This window comes from Rhinolophus ferrumequinum, chromosome 5, assembly GCF_004115265.2.
Source record: "Rhinolophus ferrumequinum isolate MPI-CBG mRhiFer1 chromosome 5, mRhiFer1_v1.p, whole genome shotgun sequence".
Classification (NCBI taxonomy): Eukaryota; Metazoa; Chordata; class Mammalia; order Chiroptera; family Rhinolophidae; genus Rhinolophus; species Rhinolophus ferrumequinum.
The window spans coordinates 43,514,177-43,539,399 of record NC_046288.1 but is presented as its reverse complement, the minus strand read 5'-3'; the positions used below and the strand labels follow the sequence as shown (position 1 = coordinate 43,539,399).

At 32.9% G+C, this 25,223-nt stretch overlaps 1 protein-coding gene across 2 annotated transcripts in view; it reads right to left on the bottom strand.

Moving 5' to 3' along the window:
* Positions 1–25,223, bottom strand: part of MMRN1 (multimerin 1) — a 163,954-nt gene that overhangs the window by 48,645 nt on the left and 90,086 nt on the right. For both annotated transcript variants that reach the window (XM_033105801.1, XM_033105802.1), the window contains exon 3: positions 8,739–9,562. In XM_033105801.1, the coding sequence (XP_032961692.1) occupies positions 8,739–9,316 (578 nt within the window). In that variant the 5' untranslated portion in view covers positions 9,317–9,562. The remainder of the gene's footprint in view (positions 1–8,738; positions 9,563–25,223) is intronic.

Below are 25,223 nucleotides of genomic sequence, written 5' to 3'. Positions count from 1 at the left end.
GTTAAAATGGTAAATATTATATATTTTACCATAATGGTTAAAATGGTAAATATTATATCTTATCACAATAAAATAAATAGATACACACTAAAAAAATTGTCATGGAAAGCTATAAATAATCATGCATGCCTCTTGCCAAAATCAGAGAATTGAAAAAGAAAAAGGAGAAATAAATACAGGAAAAAAAATATAAAGATAGAAGGAACAAAACAGAGTAGAAAGGGGAAGAAGAAGGAAAAGGAAGAGAAGGGAAATGGGGGTTTCTCTCAACATACATTTTCTGCCTGACAGATTTAGAAAATCTGAAGGACTCCCTACAGAACAAGATTTTTTTTTTATTCTTTTCTTTTATTCCACACACAGGGAAAAACAGAGAGTGCATTTCTATGTCTGGAGTTTTTTGTTTGTTTCTATTGTCGAATTAAGCACAAGGGGAAGAGCACGGGTGGGGATAACTGTATTAGTGAAATAAATTAATAAAGGAAGTTTTTCCTTGAATAGAATGAAGTATGTAACATAGTTGTTGACTTGATGCTGGAGCCAGACTGCCTGCTTTTAGATCTTGACTCTACAGCTTATTAGCCATTAGCTTGTCTGTTAAATGTGGCTTCCTCATCTATCTAATAAGCACAATAATATTACATACCTCACAGGATTGTTGTGAGACTGATTTAATATAAATGTATGTAAAACACTTGCTACTGCTAATAATGATTAAATGATTCAGAGAGTTCAGTAGGATTTTTTATGAAGGTACTAGATATCTATATATCTCTCTCTACATTTATATATCTCCCAATTTTTTAAACTCATATGTAAGTAGCAACATGGCTCCTTTTTTGCTTCTTGAATGACCTGATAAATTCATCTTAACCATAATTGCTTATATATATCAGGTCAATAATAATTTCCAGAAAACCATTACAGAAGACTATCATCAACATTTATGTTCAATTCATATGATGAAGCTTACCTCTTAGAAGAAATATATTAAAATTGCCTCTATAGTCTTAAGAAGTTATGAACATAAATATTTCCAAAATGTTTTGAAATCTTTATTTTATAAGAGTCTTTATTTTTTCAATTAAACTCAAAAGCGAAGACCTTTATCAAATTATTAATTTGAGAGATTAGAATTTACATGTAGTTCACCAGTCATAAATGATAAAGTAGTCCAAAAGAAATATACACAATATGAAAGAAGAAATAGTAGAAACTGGAAGTATTCAGATTTAGTAAAAAAATGTTTCTTGATATGTAAATCAGACATAAATAAAGCATTAGACTTTTTATATTTAGTTTTGGCTAATAGTCCAAAAAACAAATTCATCTTTGATACTATGTAATCTCCTTAAGAAAATGACTATTTTCAAACAAACAGGAATAATTTATGTTTGTGTTTCATTTTTATTGTAAGTATCTTGATATAGTCCATCCTTTTTCAAAATTGTACATAATACAGAGGGTGCCAAAAAATGTATACACATTTTAAGAAAGGAAAACTGTATTAAAACTGTAATAATATATACCGGTAACTAAAGATTAATACAAGTCATGTTTGACTTCTGCAATTACAAGAGGTGCTCAAAGTGGTTACCACCAGTGTCCAGACACTTCTGATTATGGTGAACTTCTGATTATGGTGAACTACTGCTTGAGCAACGTTGACCAAAGTGTCCACTTGTATACGTTTTTTGGCCTCCCCCCAGTGCCAAAACTAGAGGGAAGTATTAGTTTTATGAAAGAATCATGTATATAAATACTTGAAACAAATTTTGAAAGGCGATCATGCATAGATCAGATCATGAGGAATTTCTGACACTTTGATTTTCTGGTTTAAGTTTTAAGGAGATATTCCTTTTTGTATATCAACTTTTGTAATTAAAGTCTTTTGTCAGGTATCATTAATTTGCCTTCCACAGTGAGTGCAGTATGGTGACCTTAATTGAATTTTCGATGATAGATGACTGTACAGTGTCCCAGAGTCACAAATTTTTGTGCAAATACAGTATTTTCAGCGTAAAATTTTGGGAAAATGAAATGAATGTGTTCCCATCCCAGGATATGCATCGAGTTTGCTTTTTGGACTCAACCTATTTTCCAAGTTTTAAAGAGGTACATTAAATTAGATATGTATATTATAACATACATAATTTTTATAAGCGACAATTCTTCAAGTGACTTTAATATAACCTTTGTCATAAATTTGTTTTATTTTAGCTAACTTTAGTTTTTTGTTCCTTTTCCACACTGATTTTAACATATTCGGGGACAATGCAAATTGTTTCTATTCCAGTAGGTGTCAGGCTTTCCCAGTCTGCAGACCACAAAGCCCCGGGAAAGGCAGGCTAACAGAGGCTGTGATGCTTAATTCTATATGTGACCCAATTGTTCCTGAAAACTGACTCTTTTAGCATTTCCCCCTAAATAATGAAATTTTACATAATATTTTCATATTAAAAAGAACACAATGCAATATATAGATGATGTATTATAGAAATGTACACTTGAAACCTATATAATTTTACTAACCAATGTCACATCAATAAATTTAATTATAATAAAAGAAAAACAGAACGTATGGAGATACAAAATTTATTGTTCAATAACCTGGACTACATAAGCACTCATTCAGTTCTAGCATGTATAATACAACATGCATTTATATATTTAGTAGTAATTTACTGAGTAGGAATATCAAAGGAATTTAATAAAAGGAAACAATGAAAAAATTGAGATACAGAATATACCTTACTTATATTAGTTTTCACTGACAGTAATGTAGTAGATGCATTTATTTCCTAAGGAAATAAAAAAATACTCTTTAATATAATGGTATGGTTCTCTTCAGAATTTTACAGCATGTAAGAATAATTCCCTTTGGATGCTATTAGGCCTGACAATAACTTTGCAAACTATACATGATACATATTGAATGCTTGTGTCCCCCCAAAAACTTCATGCATTGAAATCAAAATGCCTGACAGGATAGACTTGAGAAGTGGGAACTTTGGGAGATGATTAGATCATGAGGGCAGTGACCTCATGATGGGATTAGCGCCTTTATAAAAGAGGCCCTAGAGATATTCTCACCCTTTCCACCACGTGAAGATAGAACGAAAACCCTGGAACTGGGGAAAGAGCCCTCACCCAAACCATGCTGGCAAACTGATCTCAGACTTCCAGCTGGAGAAGACCTGTGAGAAATAAATTTCTGTTGTGTATAAGCCACCCAATCTGTGTTATTTTGTTACAATGACCTGGACAGCCGAAGACGACAGATATATTTTAGTGATCAGATTTTTCATATCTAAAATCTACTCATCATTCACAGAAACAGGCAGAAAAATGCATGTTATGATTGACAGCAGAATTAGCTTAATGGTTAGTTTTCGTCATTTTAAAACATTAGTTTTTAAAATGTGGTATTTAAATATTCTATTTATAAGTAGTCTAATGAAAGACTTGTAGAACTTACAATTTTAGACATTATATTAGAAGTCATAATTCATTTAAATCACGTATTTGTACATAAAGCATGTTATGTAGCTTATAGAAAAAGAATAAATAAGTGAAATTCTGAAAGAAATCAAGTTAATTAAACTCAGCAAATAAAATATTCATGTTGTTTCAACTTTTATTTGCCTTCTAGCCCTTTTCATTAACATTTTACCATATTTATGATCATTCTATATACAAATAAAGTAAAACAATAAACAAAAAAGTGGAAAACTCTCTAGACTAACTCTGATTTTCGCACTCTCTCCTCCCTTTCATTAAAAAAAAAAAAAATCTCCACAATAGGGAGTCCATATTTCTATATTTTCCATATTTCCAAAATGTATATCTCTAATCGATGTCTGCTTTGAACTCCAAATCCATTCAATAATCAGTCACTCCGTACAGTTTTGCTGAGCTCTTTCTATGTGTTGGGCACTGTTGTAGGCAGTGAATAGAATAGGAAATAAAGAGGGCAAGGTTTTTATTTTCAGGGGATGTTTATTCTATTGGGGAAAGACATAAAATATACAACTGTCTACATAAATAGACCCTACAATATCAAAGAAGTGCTATGAAGAGAAGGGAGTAAAGATGATATCTTTACAATGAGTAGTCAGAGAAGGTCTCTGAGGAGGGACATTAAAGCTGAAATTTCATGAGGAGAAGGAGTCCTTCATTCTAAATACTAAAGGAAGAACATTCTAGCAAGCGCAAACAGGAAGTTTCCTTGAGGTGCATATTAACTTGACATGTTCAGTACCAGAAAGAAGGTCAAGGTGGCTGGAGGAAATAAAGTGAACTTGACACGTGATGGAAGATGAGATCTTAAAGATGGGCAGGGTCATGTTAAGCCAGCCTGTGGACCATGGCGATGTAACGGAAAGCTCCTGATTTTGAGCATGTGAGCAAAATACCAAATTCCACAGATGTTAAGACACAGATCTCTGAAATCAAGAATATATTTTGAAATCCATGGTATCTTTTAGTCAGCATTGGTTAGACAATAGTTATTGCTATTCCCTTAGAAATACTTTAACCAATTTCATTTATATTTTCATTGTAAGTATGCGAAACAGTGATACATAATTTAAAAAAAAAATCTCTCAGCCTAAGCGATACATAAATCTAAAAATGCTAAGAAATAATGATGTCATACTTTTCTTTCCTATCGGTACGTAATATGTCACACTTGATGAATTCTTACATCCAATGAAATGCATTAATCTGATGTAAAAGTTTAAACACCTTAAATACATAATGTTATATGTCAAACTTAATGAAAAGGTTTAAAAGATCTCTGCCTTGTGTGGAGCATGGATTACAGGAGGCAAGAGTGGAAATGTGGACAAGATCGCTAGGAATAGGATGGTGTAGTGAAGATGGAGAGAAGCTGAGGGATCTGGAATATATTGGAGAGGGCACCAAGAAGACTTCTTGATAAATTAGATAAAGGCTGGAAGGGAGGGAAAAATGTCAGAGATGTATCCCAGGTTTCTAGCTATGGAACCAGCCATTTATGATGATGGTGAGGATTCAAGTACTTGTGCCTGGGGTTGAGGTTGTGGGAGAAGTTAAGTAGGCAGTGGGTGTGTATCGGTACCTCATTTCACCTATTATCCTGTCAGGGAAGGCTTACTAACATAGGGCAGGCCATTCACCCTGTTATATACTCTCATAAGCTTCATTCAGAATATTTATTACCATTTTAATTCAACATCAGCATTTGTGGCTCCTCGTTTTTCCTCCCCAGGCCCTTCCCACTGGTCTGTAGATTCCATGAGGGCAGGACAGGTGGACATGTTTGTTCACTGTTTTAATCTCAGTATAAGCACAGTGCTGAGGATAGATTAGGTCCTCAGCCAATACGTGTTCAATGTATAATATAAATGCATTAATCTTAATTTCTTCTCTTTATCCTGCCTATTGCAAAGTGCTTGGTCACTGACCAACACCCACTCTGCCAGACAGGAAACCACAGCTCTGGTATAGCCAGGAGTTCCTGCAGTGCTAAGATGAGAGAAAGTACAAGATGAGACAAAAATATGCCAGGAAAAAAAAAAAAAACACCCTCTAGAGATAAGTATATCCTGAATCAACCAGGTTTTATCATACAGAAATGAGAATAATTCTTTGGGAAGGATTCTTCTTATATTCATATATTGATCCATAAACTTTACATTCAGTTTGTTAAATATTTATTGTGTACCTACTATAAACCAGAGACCTTGCTTGCACGGAAAATATGTTCCTGTACACAAGGAGATCACAAGTTCATTGTAACACTGCTGTAGTGCAGTGATAGACATATTCAAAGAGAATTATATGAAGAGTTAGAAGGGCCACCTAACAGTCTGAGAAGGCTCCTGGAGGTTTTATTATTAGGTGTAAAGGAAGTAGGTGACAGGAAAAGAAGACCATCTAGCCATAGGGACAAGCAGGGAACAAAGGTAGGTTTAACAAACATCGTATTGTGGTCCAGAGAACTACAAATTTTAATGGCCTTCCAGTCACAGAAGATGCGGCTGGGGAGGTAGGCAGGAGCCAGATAAGGATGGCATTGTGCTAACTGGGTAAAGGATCTGGACTTTATTCTAGAGGCAAAGAATAGCCTCTATGGCTCATAAGTAGAGAAATAAACCAGTCACTTGAGAAAACAGATTATACTTGGGAAAACAGATTATACTAAAGGAGTATAATGTAGTTGAGAGCTATGTCTCTGAAGCCAACCAGCCTGGATTGAATCTTTGCCCTGAGATGTACTAGTTAAGTGACCTTAGTTAAGTTACTTAACCTCTCTGCAAAGAAGTAAAAACAGAATCGTCTTCATGGAGGTATGGTAATGATTAAATGATTGAAAAAAAAATGTATATATATATATATATATTTTTTTTTTACTCAGAACAGTACCATAGTAGGAACAAATGCCATAAAGTGTTTGCAATTTATTATTCAGTGAGAAAATAATAGTGAGAAAATATGAAGACCTCTTTGACGTTATCAAGGCTTCTTTACATCAGCATTGTGTCCATAAAAGACAGACTTAAGTTTTCCCTACCCCCGTTATTCATTGCATGGCCTAATGAATACAAACTCGTGGACTTCATGGGAAGGATTATCAAAAGAAAAACCTCAAGTTCTGCAGAACCTCCGGCTGTATTATCTCTAAGTACAGTTGGTACTTTTCTCTAGAAATAATTTATGATTGTTTTCATGGGAAAATCCATGAGATAAAGTTCTGTTCAGCAGGTTACACCCTTAATACTTTGTTTACTCCTAATATGTATTAATTTTTTAAAAATCTAATTCAGATGTTGGTGCTTACTTTTTATATGACCTATTCCTTGGAGCAGAAATTATTCTTATTTTAAAAATTCTCAAAACAAAAAAATTTATCTGTATCCCCAGAGACTAGTACAGTGTTAAATATACAGGAGGTAATGTACTGGTATAAAGAATGATCAGACTAATAAGGGTTCCCTTCACAAGCTTAAATGAGGAGGACCTTAGATTAAACAGCTAGAATTTATTTAAAAACTAGTATTATTCAAATTATCAATTACTAGTTCTAATTATGAAATAACGATGCCACTTTTTATATGCTATATAAAATTTGTTATATCTTAATTTGAATTATCTCCTTCTTTTGATTTTTTTTCTTATTCTATTGAAAAATCTCCTGATGACAGCATCTCGAAACTTTTTCAATCATTTCCTGTGAGTTCCTAAGAGTTCTATATAATTGTTTTAAAAAATTAAGTTATAGAGTCTAACAAAATACGACTAATAGAAATGATCATGTAAGTGACTTTGAAAGGGCTCTCAATAAATGGCATTTGTTATTATTATTTAACAGACCGCATTCTGTTGTCCATTAGCATGAGAAATTTTAATTTATATCTGTTAAAATGTCTGTTATAGATAAGATCTACCCATCCCAAGTTGAACATTTTGTAATATTTATTTTACAGTAAATTGGGATTGTTCTAAATTCCACCAAGTTAGTGGTTTTAATTCAAGTCAGATTTACTTATATATTTTAAAAATTCTATTACCTTTAAAATACAGAGAAAAATAGATTTGAATAATAACAAATACATAAATACAAATCTATTGATTTGTATTCTTCTCAGTATCTCCTCAACTTTATATCAACAAGAGCTTTAATACAATGCCTTTCACACAGCAGGTGTGAGCTGCTATTATTATCTTGAATTATGTTATATAGTTAGTAAGGTTTTAATTCAATTAAGTTCTCAAAGTATTATTTGGTGTTTTGAAATAATTTTATTATAGATGAAAGGTATCTGAAGGTTTAGTTTTATAACATTAAACTTCTAGTGTTCCAAATATACAGATAACTCTGAATATTAAATAAGTAAAATATTGACCTACATTTTTCAGGTTTTTTTTTTTTCTTTTTCTCCTTTTGAAAGTTTTCTTTAATGATTTTCTTTGAAGCTTTGTCTTATTATTTACTTCAACAGTTCAAATTTAATTTTCTGTAATTTTAAATCAAAACCAATTTGAAAAATTGGCTTTTCTATTCATCACATTCATGACAATGGCATAATTCAATATAACAATACTAGTAGCATAGAATTTGTTGTTCTGTAAGAAGCATGCCTCTAAGGGCATTCTATTAATTAGAATCTTCCATGATAACTCTGCAAAGTTGGTATTTTTATTTGTACTCCTTATACTATGTCTGTATTTTACGCATGAGTCTCAGGGAGAAGAAATGACTGATAGTCACAGATCTAAGACAGGACTGGAGCCAAGATTCCAACCGAGCTCTGCTTGGTTTGATCTCGATAACTATACTTTCCACAGCTCCAGGCTGTTTCAATTTTTAAATCTGTTCATATCCCAAGCATATTGATATTTTTGTTCTTTCATGTTGTGGGTGTAGTTCTGAGCACAACCAACATACACTTGAGTTGAATTAACTAAACTAATAGTCACTGTGGTTTTGCATTCTTTGCTAGTAACTATCCCAAGTAAAAACACCTGTATAAGTCATTCACAACTTCAATTAAAACAGAATTGCTGCATTTCGTTTGTTCATCTTTTCTCCATTAGACAAGGTAACACTTAATTATCTTATCTAACTGAAATTCAGCCTAATTTCACCTTGAACATGAAATCATTTCCTGAGGGTGAGATCGTTTAACTGTTAGCTTACAATCTTATAGATCTTACATTTAAGGGGAGGGGAAAAGAGAAAACAAATTCCTTACTTTCCTCTAGTTGTTTCAAAGCTTGATTTTTGATAGTTGGTTCTTTGGCTTTTACTGCTGTCACCTCTGTTGAGATATGTTTCCCGTGGGGATCGATTTTCCACGCGGCCAACTGAGTTTAGAGAAATCACTTGTTGATTCGACTTTCTGGCAAAGCTCTGAAGAAATTTCAGCGTGGAGTTGGAAAGGACCACCGACTCTGCTCTAGGACTGAACTTGATGCTAGATTTGGTTGGGAAGAGGAGTGCTTGAAATTTTAGCACCCCTTTTTCTGTCCTCTCTGTGGATGCGATGGTTGGGTTTTTCACACCCTCAGGAGATGGACTTGTCTCTGAGCGAAGAAGTGCTAACTTGAGAAGACTCTCTTCCGAGGTTCTTGCCTCAGGAGTTGTGGCTGTCTCAGTGGACATGATCTGAGTGGTTGACAGCATTTGGAGACTTTGTATTTTATTTAGAGGGACCAAAGCAGTGGTCATATTCTTGGAGTTTTCATCCTCGGATGTCTGTGTAGTGTCGCTCAGCCCAAAGCCCCCACTCCATATGCTAGAAAGCAGGAGAAATAGCCTTGCTCTCTTCATTTCAGTAGTTTGAAGCACAAATGCTCAGATGAAATTGGGGATTAAGTTCTTCAGGGCTTTTCAAAAGCTGCTTCCACACTGAATCTGCTAAGACAGAGCTTGCCAAAAAGAGATGTGTAGAGGAAGCAGGTTTCTGTGTTTTGTAGTGGACTCAGGAAGTCTGATTTCCTGTTTCTGTAGGTTTTGTATGATCTGTGACCTCTGGTAGGATGGATGTATGGAAGCAGTGAAGGGTCTCTGACGAAGCTAAGGGTAAATGGGAAAACACAGGCAATTATTATCAGGAAAACCCGTGAGAAAAACATGAAGTAACTTTGCTTCTCTAGGTACACTCATCTTTCATATGTTGCTGATTTTGAAGAGATACTTCACGTTGATTATGGGCTGAATCAAGGAGTTTAACATTTTGTTCTACTACACAGGAAATTGAGAAAAAAAAATGTGACACTTCTTTTCCACTGTGCCCCATCCAAAAGGCCACATTTTATTCAAGAGCTTATACACATGCACACACATAAACAAGAACTCATTTCCAGTATCTCTGCCCTTTCACACATCACAGTCCTAATTATGATTTTTAAAAAGTATATTAAACTCGTTTTAGAAATACACTTCAGCTGTAGTATTACTTGAAGTTAATCTGGATCACAAGTAATACAAAAGAAAAGCATAACTAATTAAATTATGCAGGTATACAAGGTATTCACTTTAAATTTTGTTCTTAGAACTTTTACCAGAACTAATTAATGGAATGAATAATAAGAATTTCACTTCTTCTGTTTTGTAATTCTGATATTCTAGCGGTTGGGGGTAATTAGTATTTTACCACTAAGGAATATATAAGGAAAAAGTGAAGTCACATGAAATACATTAAAATGGGATCATATAAAATAGGTATGTATTTTTAAAAAGTATGCTAGCTATAGATAACAGAACTAAATCAATCAAACATTTTTTTTCTATGGCTGTTTAATAGATAGTAGATATGCTTGATGAGATTATGATCTTACTATTCTATCAAATCTCTGATTCTCAGACTTCTGTCAAGTACTCACATTTGTAACAAATTCCATAATTGACTCTTTGGACATATAAATAAAAAATTATAAGGAAATTCCTTCCTTCCTTCATTCATTCATTCATTCATTCATTCATTCATATATTCTCCAAACCCTCAGCTGGCTTCAGCAAGGCACTTTCTTAGGTCCTGCGATGAAAAAGGAAAGCAAGAATATCCTTGGCTTTCAATTTGCTTGCATTCTATTATGTTGCCTAAAAGCTAGATCAATCTATAATTAATCTTTCTGTTAACTTCTGTGCAAGGTATTGCTAAATATTCAGTAATGGGATGTTTGCTTTCAGAACTGGAAAACGTAATACCTAGTACTTGTTTGGTTATGTATTATTGTCGACGTGTGCTTTTGTTCCTAATCCTGGATACGGGACACCAGGATTTGAAACAAGATATTATTTTTCTCTTAATTACTACTTGGTCTTAGTACTTTTTTCTCTCCTTAATCTTTGCCATTAATTTCTATGAGAACATAGTTAACATATTAGAGAATATATAATATAAGCTTATTTAAACTAAAAGATGTTAATCAGCAGCAACCCCATTGAATTTGATATGATGTACAAAGTGTCTGCTTCTCAGATATATACCACAGAACAATCCCACAAACCTCACGTTAGTAAAAGAGCAAAAAAAGTCCAGCACAGACAATCCAGGCAGCTATTAGTTACTAAAAAGAGCCATGAAACTGCATAATTTTCATAGTACAAACATGGTTTTCAGTACTGAGAAGAAGACATCACAGCTTCTTTATCTGGAAAAGACATAGGCAACTGTGTCTTAGCATTTGCTTAGATCAGAATAGTAATTTGGAATAAATAAATAAATAAATAAGTTTGGAAAAAAACAAATAAAAGTTTTCTATTTAGTGTACAATTTTAAATTAATTTCCTTAGATTTAGTAAAATTAGATGAATAGACTGTCCTGAAAGTTTAAGAAGCAACAAGAGTAATGGCATCATCAATTTATTCTTATTTTTTTTTTAATTCTATGTTTTGAAAAAAAAAATCTTAGTCTTGTTCAGGACAAGTGAACTTTAGAGGTAAAGGGTCACTCATTGGATCTACAACTAGTAACAAATAGTTCTCAATGTTAATAATAACTGAACTGAGCTAAACAGTTTGTTTCTCCTCTTGTAAGGTATTGACCAATAATGCCTTTTGGTTATCCCCATCCTACCTTACAAGGACCTTGTGATCAAAAGGCTAAAGGTTCTGTATCTCATTACCAATCTACTCAGTCATCTTGCTGCTGTAACTCCCCAGAGACTCCCCAGCTCATATGATGGTTTTACATGTATCGATTATCCCTTAATTGAAGACACAAACTGTACTCCAGAAACTGTCAGAGGTATAATTTCAAATTCTGCTTTCTGAAACCCATTAATACTCATCAAATAACAATTAGGAAAAATAATATTCCTGGGATTACAGCCTGTAGAATACTTGATCCATTCATCTCTAATACTATCTAAATACTCTAAATACTATCCTTGGATTAAAGTATAGCATCAAAGTTTTGTACACCTGCACCCCATCATTCTATTCTACCCCCTTTGTCCATGGTATTGTTTATATTGAATTGTTTTACTCTATTGCCATTTATTCTCCTTTAGTAATTTTATAAGAAAGAAACTGGGAAACTCATTATACTTTGTGCTATTAGAAGGTTTTTATGTTAATCTTCATTGTATTGTAAACATAGGATTGAATATATGTTCCAAAATAGGTTTTCTCTAGGTGATAACGGGTTTATTTTCTTTTTTCTTTTTACCTTATAATACATAGGATTTACTTTTCTAATCACAAGAAAAAAATGAAAATGTTTATTAAGTTGAAACAAAACATAAATATGAGTTTAAAAAGAATCTTAGATTGAGGAGTTCATTGTTTGTAGATTGTGCTATGTATTACTTAAAGCCATTTTTATGGCTGCAAGTTACTATTCTTTGTAAAATGTTGGGAGTAAAGTATAACTTTTACTAGATTCATAGGATTCATTGTTTTTTAGCAGCTTTCCTTTTCATACAAGAAATTCTTATTTTCTTCAAATAGTTTAAGGATTTAAAATAAAATTTTATTATAGCCCTTCTTTATAAATTGGCACTGTCAAAAGATAATTGCAGAAAATAAAGTTCTAAGTCTTTTTCAATTTTATGTTGGTTAAAGAGTATTAAAAACATATTAAATGTATATGTGAACAAAGGGAGTTAAAAGCGTATAGTAAAACTTCTAGGGGAAAGAGAGAAACAGATTTACATGTGATTTTGATGAGCCAAACAATGAACTAGGTAAGTTAAATGTCATATTATTTATTTCTCCCAATAATGCTATGGAACTAATCCACTCTCATTTTACTGTTAGAAAATTAAGCTTAAGAAGTTAAATAACTACTTAGGGTAACAAACACGCTGGTAATTAATAGAAGAGACATTTATGTTCCATTCTTAATCTTTCCATCATCTATTAATACCCCCAAAAGAGAAATAATAAATAGCTAAATTTATAGCAATCTAGAGAAACTAATTTTCCAATGTTTGAAATTCATTTTCTCAATTCATTTTTACTACTTTTTGCTTTCATCTCGAAGCTAAAATATATATTGAGATGCTGCTAATAATCTAATGATTGCTATTAGTTTGAATTTATGAAATTCAAGGGGAAATTTTGTGTTTTTATAAGTTTGCAATCTAAGTAAATACCATGTACTCACTTTATGAATGTAGCTTAACAAGTCTTCTAGAATACCCTTTCAATCAGACTGCCTTTTGTAAGTCCTTTTTAAATAAAATTCAGAAAGCCTATTGTTCTACCTTATCTGTTTTCAAAATAAATTTGAGATGGTTTATTTTGAAACCATCACAGACACATGAGAATCATAAAACAAAGACTCAGAGCTGTATAACAAAAGATAATTAAGCAGTAGTAATGCCAGAAAAATCTAAGATACGAAAATGTATTGAAATTAAGAACAACACGTAGGTCTAAGTGGGTTAGTAGGAAAGGGAATACGGAAATATAATGAGTTACCTAATTCTTAATATGAAGTTAGAGAAACATGTTAGTTTGTAAGAAAAAAAAAGCACAATATATTTTGTTCTTGACATGAAATTTTTGACTTTATAATTAAGACTATAAAGAACACATTGATCAAACATGACCAAATATCCCTCATAAAGAATGTCTATTGGTAGTTTGCAAAAGTATTCTATTACTGATTTTATATTTTTCCTTTAAGTAGAACAATGCACTTGAAATAAAAGAGTAAAGTTTAGAATTCTTTAAGACTGATTTCTTTTAAACATTTATTAATTACAATATTATAATTTCCTTAATGATAATTTAAGTCTGGTCGGCAAGCGATTATTACGCATGACTTCTGCTTCTGGAACTAGGGAATAGACATACTTTCTTATTCCTCTTGATAAGTACATCTAAAAATTCTGGACACTATACGTAAGACAAACATAAAAAGACTGAAAGGTGAAGAAAAGAAAGCAGACTGGCTAATGGACTGACTAGTGGACCCAAGGAACAACATAGCCTTGAGTCTTCTGGAGTTTCCCTTTGCCTCATGTCTCCCAAACTAGGTACTGGAGAACTTGGCAAACTAGAAATGTCAATGGTCCAAACAATAAAAGCCTCAAGAAAAGCCAAAGGACAGCAAATGGTCAGCTTTAAAAGACAGAAAATTTTTTCAGATGATAACTTCTCTACTTCCACCTAATACTGCAGAGAAAAAAACAAAAAACAAACAAACAAAAACTGTGGTCCTTGCCTCACCCCATCAGCAAAGGTTGAATGGAGGGAGAACTTAGACTTCCCTGCCTTACACGGTTGTATCAAGATGTCTCAGCCCCCACCCTTCCCCGGGGTAGTGTCAGAGAAGGCCAACAGAGCAGCCATACATTTCATTATCAAGAAGCCTCCAATCACCTCCTGGTGAGCACTTGGGTTGCTTCCATATCTTGGTTATTGCAGATAGACAATTGGATAAAGAAGAGTGGTACATGTGTACAATGGAATATTACTCAGTCATAAAAAGAATGGAATCTTATCATTTGCAACAACATGGATGGGCCTGGAGGATATTATGCTAAGTGAAATAACTCAGAATGAGAAACACAAATAACCATCTGATCTCGTTTATATGTGGAATCTAAAGAATAAAATAAATGAACAAAACAAACAGACTCATAGATACAAAGAACAAACTGTTGGTTACCAAAAGAGAAGGGTTTGGGGAGCTGGGTGAAAAGTTGAAGGTATTAAGAAATACAAATTGGTAGTTACAAAAGAGTCACAGTGATGTAAAGTACAGCATAGAGAATATAGTCTATAATGTTGCAACGGCTGTGTATGGTTCCAAGCAGGTACTGAACTAATCAGGGATATCACTGCATAAATTATATAAATGTCTAACCACTATGCTGTATGCCTGAAAGTGATATAGAATAATATTGAATGTTGAATATCAACTATAACTGAAAAAATAATAATTAAAAAAAAAAGTTTCTACTCAGTCACTGCCACAGCCTTCCAAAGACTGGATAAAGAGTAAGAGAACTAAAAGAAAAAATTAGCGTTGAGGCATGCCAGGCTTTCACTGAGTACACTTCAATGGCCCCCCCCAATGGCCCCCCCAAAGGCTGGAAATAAAGCAACAGGTTGGAGAGCTAATTTCCATGGTGTAGAAACCCAAGGGTGGGTATGAGCAAAAAAAGAGAACTCATCAGAGATTAAATATATATATATGTCTTATTGTAAAGAAGGAGATCTCCCACAGGGTTTTAATCACCTCCTTTTCACCACACTGGTGAGGGAGGAATTCCCACCCTAGGGTTACAGGGATGGCTGAACACATGACACCTGACACTGGATGGATGAGATTGACAGCAGTTTATGCATATACTCACAGCTCTGGATGGGAGGTGGGGCCGGGGGGGTGGCACTTATCACACGGGGCCACACAGGGACAGAGTGAACAACCAGCGGTGTAGGAGGCAGGCTTTGTAATATAAGGAGTGTGGATTGCGCCCTGGCTCCCACCAGAGGATGTGATCGGCTTGCTTAAATAATTCTATAGACTAGCAGGGAATTGAAACCCACTACTCATGGATAAGTAGAAACTGTGCCTGGTCCCCTTGATAAGAAGATTGTTTGGCTAGAGGGGGCCTTATCCACTGGAGAAGACGGAAATTGTGGTTAGGCTATCGGAGGCCTTCCAGGTTTCACATGTCAAGGCAGAACATAATATTGTATCTTAACTTTAGACCTTATACCACACAAAGGTCAGAGAGTTTTTCTTCTTTTTTGTATTGTAAAGTATACTCGTACACAACTCTCCGGAGCTTTGCTTATGCGCAGATCTCAAGCTTAGTTGAAAGGAGAATCCTGATCTTGCTTTCACAGTATTTGAAAACTGTGGTAAATTAAAATTAATAAAAGATGTAACAACTTTAGTTTAGATTAGACCTAGCTCGATTACAAATGGTGTGACTCAGCCCCCATACTAGAGGCCTGACAGGAAAAGAGGTATGACCTTCTCTGAGGTAAATGTTTACTACAATTCTTTTGATTGTAATGCCTGTCTTATTATCAAAAGATATGACACAAATGAAGAAATTAAAAAAAAAAAAAATGTGACCCATGGTCAAGAAAGACAATATCAATTAAAAAAAAAGATCCAGAAAAGGCCTAGATTTTAGAAGTATCAGGCAGACAACATGAAATAACTAGGCTAGAATGTGGTAGAGAAAGTGGGCAACATATCTTGAACACAAAGGAAATTTTAGCAAAGATGAAAACTGTATAAAAAATTAAATAAAAATGCTAGAAATAAAAAAATACAGAAATAAAAATATATTTGATAAGCTTAATAGCACATAAGAAATATCAAAGAAAACTATCAGTTAATTTATAGACAAGTCAAAAAGAAATTATTCAAACTGAAATATACAAAACAGATAAATATGTATAACAAAGGAAAAGTGAGATCTGTGGGACACTTTCATATGGTTTAACATACATATGACTGGAATAAATTAAGAAGAAAAATAAAGGAAAAAAGAGAGATTAAAAAGGTAAATAAAAATTTAAAGACAACAGATAAGAATTTTCCAAAATTGATGAAACGCATCAACCTAAACACTTAAGTTCAGAAAACCCCAAGAAGGAAATTATACTTGGGTATATTGTAGGTAAATCACCAAAGAAAAAATGAAAACATTGAAAGCACTCAGTGAGAGTGAAAGAGAGAGAGGGAGAGAGAAAGATTACATAAAGGGTACAGCAATTAGGGCTGACTTTTCATTAAATACAATGAACTAGAGAAGACAATGAAATGACATCTTTGAAGTCTCAAAGAAAACGTAACTTGTTAATTTAGAATACTGTATTTAGTAAAAATATCATTGAAAGTAAAGGGGAAATAAAGACACCTTAATAGGCAAAACCTGAAAGAATTTGTCTCCAGAAGACCTACATGCAAATATGTTTGACAATTGAAATGAAATGGATATATTCTTTTTTAAAAAGTTACTAAAATTGGTAGAAAGAGACACAAAAAAACTAAAAAGTCTCTTTCAAAATAAAAACTTTATAACAAAAAAGTTTATACATATACACAAAGAAACTCACAAAGAAAACTCCAGGCCCAGATGGCTTCACTAGAAATTCTATCAAACATTTGAGGAAGAAATATCACGTCTCCACAAACTCCTTTCAAAAATAGGATAGAAAATATATCCCAACTCAATTTATGAGGCCAGAAAAATACTAATAACAAATATTACAAAACCAAATACTTCCAGAACAACAAAACTACAGGCTAATACCCTTCATGAATGTAAAAATAAAAATACTCTAAATAAATAGTAGCACTATGTAAAAGGCTAATTTATTATGACTACATGGTGATTATTCCAAGAATTCAAGGTTGGTTTACATTCAGAAATCAAGCAATTGTAATTCACTATTTTAGCAAAAGAAAATAAAGGAAAAAATGTATGTGTAAATGTCTAAATAGACACAATAAAAGCATTTGATAATTAAACACCAGTTCATATTAAAATATCTCTGCATACTAGGAATAGAAAGTCATCAACAAAATAATCTACAGATAATATCGTTATTAATGATGAAACATTGAATGCTTTTCCCCTAGTATAAAGAACAAGCAAAAATGTTTGTTCTCACTACTACTCACTATTGTATTGGAAATCCTAGCCAGTGCAACACGGTAAACAAAAGAAATAAGTAGAGAGATGAGAAAAGAAAAAGAAAAATGTTGTTATATATATATGATATATACTCATGTACATAGAGATGTAATCCTCAAAAATTAAAAAAAAAAAACCCACTAATCAATACATTTAGGCAAGTTCACATTGCAATGGATCTAAAATAGCCAAGCAATTTTCAAAAAGAACTAAATTGACTAGTTCACATTACTTGATTTCAAGTATTAAGAACAGTGTGATATCGGTTCCTAATAAAGTAAGGCTAGGAGAGTTTTATGTAAAAATAGAACTCTGGAAGAAAATAGTGAATCCAGATATCAATGCACACTGATTTTGGACAAAAGCACCAAATTAATTCAATAATAATATTAAAACTTTATTAATAAAATATATTAAAATATGGAAATTTAAAAAATAGTCTTCATCTCTAATGCATTCCAAACCTCAGATTACTTTAAAATGGATTATGGTCTAAATATAAACACTAAACCATGACCTTTAAGAAGCAAAAGTAAGAGAATATCTTCATCATCTTGGTGTAGAAAAATATTTCTTTGATAAGACAGAAAACATACACTACACAAAAATTGATACATTGAAACTCTTCAAGATTAAAAACTTCAGTTCATCAAAGGACACAATTTAGAAAATGAACAGCAAGTCTCTCATTGAAGAAAAATGATGAAAATTTAAATATTTGAACAAATTACCCTCCAGAATGTAAAATGAATTCCTAAAAACAATAATAAAAAGACAAACAATCCAATTAATAAATTTGGAAAAGCCTTGAACAGATATAACAAAAGAAGATATACAAATAGCCAACATACAAGTGAAAATGTGCCCAGCATTTTTAGTTATCAGAAAAAAGCAAGGAAATTAAAACTAGATAGACAGTTTCTGACTTAAGATGGCTCGATTTAAGATTTTTTGATTTTACAATGGTGTGAAAGCAATATACATTCAATGGAAGCCATACTTCAAATTTTGAATTTTGATCTACTTCTAGCCTAGTGACATGCGGTAGATACTCTCTCATGATGCTGGGCACTGGCAGGAAGACGTAGCTTCCAGTCAGCCATGCAATCTCAAGGATAAACAACTGACCCTCTGCAGTGTATATTCACTGCATTAGAGGATTTTGTCCAATTCTAGGCTCGGGTATATTCATTGCATTAGAGGATTTTGTCCAACTGTAGGCTCGGGTAGGTGTTCTGAGCATGTTTAAGGTAGGCTAGGCTAACCTGTGATGTAGGTTGGGTGCATTAAATGCATTTGCAGCTTAAGATATTTTCAACTTACTATGAGTTTATCGAGAGGAAAGTCAAGGAGCAATTAGATACCACTTCACAACCATTAAAAGAACTAAAATTAAAAAAAGACTCACAACACCAAACATCAGAAATTAGTGAAGCAATCAGAACTTAGGTATTTCCAGTAGAAGTGTAAAATGGCACTACCACTTTGGAGAACTGTGTGACAATTATAAAATTGAACATACATCTCACCATGAGAAAGGAAATTTACATTGAGGTATTTATCCAAAAGAAATAAAAATATGCCCACAAAAAGACTTGTACAAGAATATTAATAACAGCCTTCTTTCTAATAGCAGCCCCAAACTAGAAACAACCCAAATGTCCAAGTTAAGATATAAATGAAGAGTGAAATGTATATACAATGGAATACTATTCTGCAATGAAAAAGGAACACATACGATATGTGCAGTAACATGGATAACTCGTAAAATCAATAAGTTGAACAAAAGATTTGAGACAGAAAAGAATGTTATAGTTCTTTTATATGGAGGCCAAAAACAGGAAATACTAATTTATGGTGGTAGAAATCAGAAAGTAATTTCCCCTGGAAGTGGAGGACTTACTGGAAAAAGATATGAAACATCTTTCTTGGAGGACGGAAATATTTCACATTTTACTTTGGGTTGTGGGTACTGAATATATACAATTGTCAAAATCATTGAACTAAGCACTTAATAGCTGTTCATTTTATTGTATGCAATTTACACATTGACTTTTTAAGTGAAAGAAAAAGAATTTCATAAGTTTGAAATCAAGACTATTTGCCCCTTCCTGGCAGTGTGTTCCTCTTTGTTTTTTTAATCTATGTTTTATTTTTCAATTACAGTTGACATATAATTTATATTAGTTTCAGGTGTACAACATAGTGATTAGACGTTTATATAACTTATAAAATGATTACCCCAATAAGTCTAGCACCCATCTGACACCACACATAGTTATAATATTATTGACTCTATACCCTATGCTGTACTTAAATCAAGTATACAAGTTTTCTTTACCAAATACAACAAACCTGTTATTTGCATTCATCTGTAGAGCAGAGATGATCTACAGGGCAGGCCATCAACTTAAATTGAATTCATATTTACCAAAAATGTAATATGCCTAGAACATCAAATGGAGAGGAAAAAAATACAGTAGGGCACTGAGAAAACTTCACTGTTAGAATCAGGACAAAAATCCACTTTTTTTCTAAAACCAGGTGGTCTTTTTACACCTAACTCTGCCTTCATATACATTTTCTTAAAACCTCTAAAGTCAGTTAAATTAAGAGCTCAGAAGATTCATTCTAATTTTATTAAAGGAGGAAAAATGCTAAGTATTGTTTCTAAAAACATGTCTATTTACATATTTACTGTTGAGCCTAAATAATATTGATGAAAATGATTCACTATCAGGAATATGGATTTACAAAAAGACGGAAACAACAAATCCTAATAATAAATCGTTGAACATCAATCCAACATTTTGTTTTTGTTGTTTTTTAGCATGACAAAAGCCACTTAAAGTAGATAAATGAAAAGTCCAATCTTATAGGAATTAAAGAAGTGTGGTTATTCTCTTGAAATCTGATTGTAACACATAGACATCACCAAAATATCATAATAATCTTTCTGACAGGGTTACTTTTCTTAAGCAGCAGGAAAGTGGTTATTATATGACCCTGATTTAAATAAACAGCTCAAATTTAGAGATATCCTGGCTGCTGACAAACTGTCGTTAGTGATAAATTTAGAAAATGACCAGATGTTGTAAATAAGTATTTATAATTGGAACAAAAATAGCTCACAAAGCACTATGTATTCATCTGAAGTGTTCACAGTAATTGTGATACATAACTGACACTCAACTCCTCGTTAGTTGTATCTTTATTGTTTAGTTTTCCAAAGCTAAATTATACATTGAAATGTAGCCTTGCAGAAGTGGATTCAGTATATAACTTGCAATGATACATCAATGAATGGAGAAAAGTGTATAATACTTAACTGAGTAAAAGTATAAATCAATGCTAAATAGCTCATTACTAGAGTTGTAATAATGCTGATTACAATAAGATATCTTATTAGGTTGGTGCAAAAGTAATTGCGGTTTAAAAGGTTAAAAATAATTGCAAAAACCGTAATTACTTTTGCACAACCTAATACAGTCATCATGGGCAACTTTAACAAACACAAAACACCTTTAAAATTTCTGTCTCTATCTTTCATTAAAAAAAAAGAAAAGCATAATTCATTCATATACACATTAGCCTTCACACAAAACGGGAACACTTCCTTTTACAGTTAGAAGCACTCATTTTAGCAAAACAAGTACATCCAATATTAATTCTCAAATTTTGGAGATTTCATATGACATGACTACAAAACAGCTAAATTCCCTTAGAGTCCTTTAGTACCTTATAATAAACAGTTCCTAAATTTAAGAAATGTGTTACAAATGTGTTCGCTTCAAATTTCAAAAAAAAATTTTAGTTTTGAAATATGTATTTGGCAGATTGGAATTTAAACTTAACTAGATACTAGCATACATTCCAATAAAGTTAAGAAATTGCCTCCATTAGCAGTTACAGTTTGTTGCTTATGTTACTATATGCGAATCTACGTATTATTGGTTTAATTAAAGAAAGAAGAAAGGAAATTATCCAGTCAAAACCTTCCTATGTATATAGGCAAAGGAATTCTCCAGATTGTCATTGAAGCTGCTAATGCAGGCCTTTCCCTTAGTTTATCAGTGGTTTTGCTCCCAAATCCCAATAGATAATGCTCTCTCTCCCGAATACTACATCTACCTCGCCCTAATCAATCACATGTCATTTTTCTCATATTTTTATAGACCCCATCCCTCTTAATCCTTTCATTATTTCTTTTCAAACCATATTTAGCTTCAGTTTTCTCCTCTGTATTCTTCCGATGATTATACGGGTTGGTGCATATGAGACTGGTTAAAGTTGGGATATTACTGTATCAAGAAACCAGAGCTATATTTTATCAGTTCTGTGCTTAATTTCCATTATATTTTCTCTCCTCTTGCCATGGCAAAAGCCTGGGACCAACACTCCTTGAATTTCTTTGATCTTTAAGGCACAGTTATTCTTACTCTTAGTATTAGAAAGCCTTCTGTATGGCTCATCTGTTCTATACATTCTCATTAGACAGATTATAAATTTTCTGAGTTCTTTCTTCTTATGACAATAGAAGGACAGATTAAAACCATTTTGCCTCCTGATAATTATAATAATTGCTAGCTCATTATGCACTAATTCTGTGCTAAGCATTGTATTAAGTGGCATATAAATGATATTATTTAATATCTCTGACAACCCATGACACTGTGACTCAGAATCCCCATTTTATCAATAATTCAAACAAGTGCCCAAGGTATGGCAGCTGAAAAGTGACAGACCTGCCATTTGAACCCAGGTCCTTTGGCTCTTGGGCTTAAAATAAATCCTCTCCCCCAGGTGAACCTGATCTCACATATTAATTTAGATTCTTAGTTTTTGTTGACACATAGAAGACAATTTCTGTTACATTAAAAAACAGATAGAAACAGCAAACACAGAGCTGAGTTTCAAATGAAATGGAAGCAGTTGTATTTGCAATGCACCAATTGTCCTCCCCCGTGGTTTCTATACACAGAGAATTCAGAATTTCTGTAAAATTGAAGCAGCAACATACTATGTCCGAAAGATTAACAGTTTCACAGTATGAACTCTGTTGATTTGGTAGCTGATTTAGTCTTTCAACTAAAAGAATAGCTGAATAATTGTTCCATAAGCGGTAATAACATGTTTTCAACATAAATGCTTTTCTTCAGGCTGTTTTCATATACATTGTTCCATTCTGCTAGAAGATTTTCTGCACACACTACCTTAATGGATGATGATAAGTGCCACAAATTTTTTAAAAAATTAATGTTTTGTGTTTTTTTTTAATTGTACGTTCCACAAAGTACTAACACTATTTGTACTCTAAATAGACCTGTAATCTTATTAGAAGCAACAATAACAAACTTCTATTAAAAAATAAAATTCTTTAAAGTGGAATGTTAATAAAAAAAATCATTGGAAGCTCTTACCTTAATATACGTTGCCCATGTATATAAACTAGATGACAACATGTGAAAACCCCTATTGGCCTCTCTTCAGGCTGTCTCCAAATACTCACTTATTTTCAGAACCAGAGAAACAGGAGCTTAAGAGGGGTGGGGGCAAGCACCCTTTCAGGGCCCTGCCATTCTCCTCTCTGAATGCCTAGCAACAGAAGCCCAGAGACCCAGAAACTAAGATGCCTGAGGGCACTGACCCACAGCAATCCTGTGTCCTTTCAGTGCTGCAAAGGATCCTAGAGCTTTCACTAAAAAGTGTTATCCAACTTGAAGGGCTAGTCGCCACTGTGACTAGTGTTCTAAATAACGTAAGGCTAAGGGAGTTTTCTCAAATACCTTGTTGGCATTATATATATTTTTAATTAATATATTTAAGCTGGTATTGAAAATAGGCATCATATACACATTTTATGTATTATGATTTAAACTTAATTGTACCCAATTTAGAAACAAGAAAAAAAATTAAAAAGACACGATAGGGTGATCTGCTCTAGCTGTTTGCAGCCTTGAGTTGCGTTCATGAGAGCATATCATAGTCAGCCACACCTCACTGATAAAATCTACTCCAATTCTTTGCTAAAGGTTTCTACGGTTTCTTATGTAGCTCCTGTAAGCGGATGAAAAATGAGTTCTTGGGAGTCTACATTTCACGCAGAATTTTTCTGGAGCATAGAGAAATTTTAGTCAGCTGAATCCCTTTACACTTAGCTTCTGCCTCTGCTGCAGCATTTGTCATATTTCTTATGTTGAGTAAATAGATTTTCCTCTGCTAGCTGGTGGAAGAGCCTTGTGCTTTGTAGTCGTTTTTAATACCTCAGGCCCAATCTTGCACATGATTGGTGATCAACAAATATGTGGTGTTTGCTTCTGTAGCTCAAAGTAATGGGAGCTTAGACATGAGTTTGAGTCCTTCCCCACATATATTTTGCTCCCTGAGAGATTTTTCTCTCTCTGATCAGCTGAGAATCCCAACTGAGCACATTGCTGGTTGTTGAAAAACAGTCTCCAGATTATAGCACATTCAGATCTCTGTCTGAAACGCTTTTGAAAGTCTAGAGGCATGTGGGTGGAAGTGTCATTGTACCTAAATTTCAATGAGTTTTCAATATTCTTCTTTTGAGAGACGAAAAAAAAAAAGGTCATTTTAAGAAAAATCAACTAGAACACAGTGTTCTTTATTTTTAATGAAGCAAACAGTCCAGTAGTTAACCTGCTTTTATGAAATGGGTAGAACCATAACATAGTATCATAAATCTCTTACACGAAGTAATTCAAAAGTCACAGATTTCGATGAAAATGCAATGTAATGTGTAAAAGTCATAAAGAGCACTGCACTTAGCTCTCCTTTGTGCTCCACCAGCCTCTCCTGTTTAGAGTCAGGGCGGAAAACTTCTAAATTGCTTTATACATATGCCATCCCCTCACAGATAGAATCCATTACATAATAATTCATCATAGGTAAAGAAAAATAGGTTTTGCTTTGACACTAAAGTTTGATTTGAACATTGTGCTTGAAAATAAGAATTATATTTGGATGGATATATTTTCACATTACGTTTCTAAAAATGCAATGATATTTGAAATAATTGTTCATTAAAATAAAATTATGTTCACAGAAACATATAAATGCAAGTATGTGAATTCAACACAGAATATTGTGTTGGCATGATGCACAGTATAGGGCATGACAAAATTGGGATTACACTGTACAAATTATTCTAGTAAAGTTCATAGCTACTCAAAAATTTAAAAGAACATGAAGACTTAATATTAATACATATTTAGTAAACAGCATATTATATATGACATCCATGTATAATTATATATACTACATATAGTGTATATATATATAATATATACATAGATGTATAATACATAACATATACACATAAACATAATATACACGTGTAGCATATAGAATATACACATAATTTTATATATATATGTATATACATATATATACATATATATTAAAAATTATGCATGCATCCCAAATCCCTGTAATACAAGTTAAAGGAATAAGTATTCTAAAGAGCAAAAATAAATAAATGAAGAGCTATGGGGGTTATTCAGAGGTTATTTTTGTCCATTAATTTTCATAAGTGTGTGTGTGTGTGTGTGTGTGTGTGTAGTGAGAGACAGAGATAAAGATTAGATATGATATA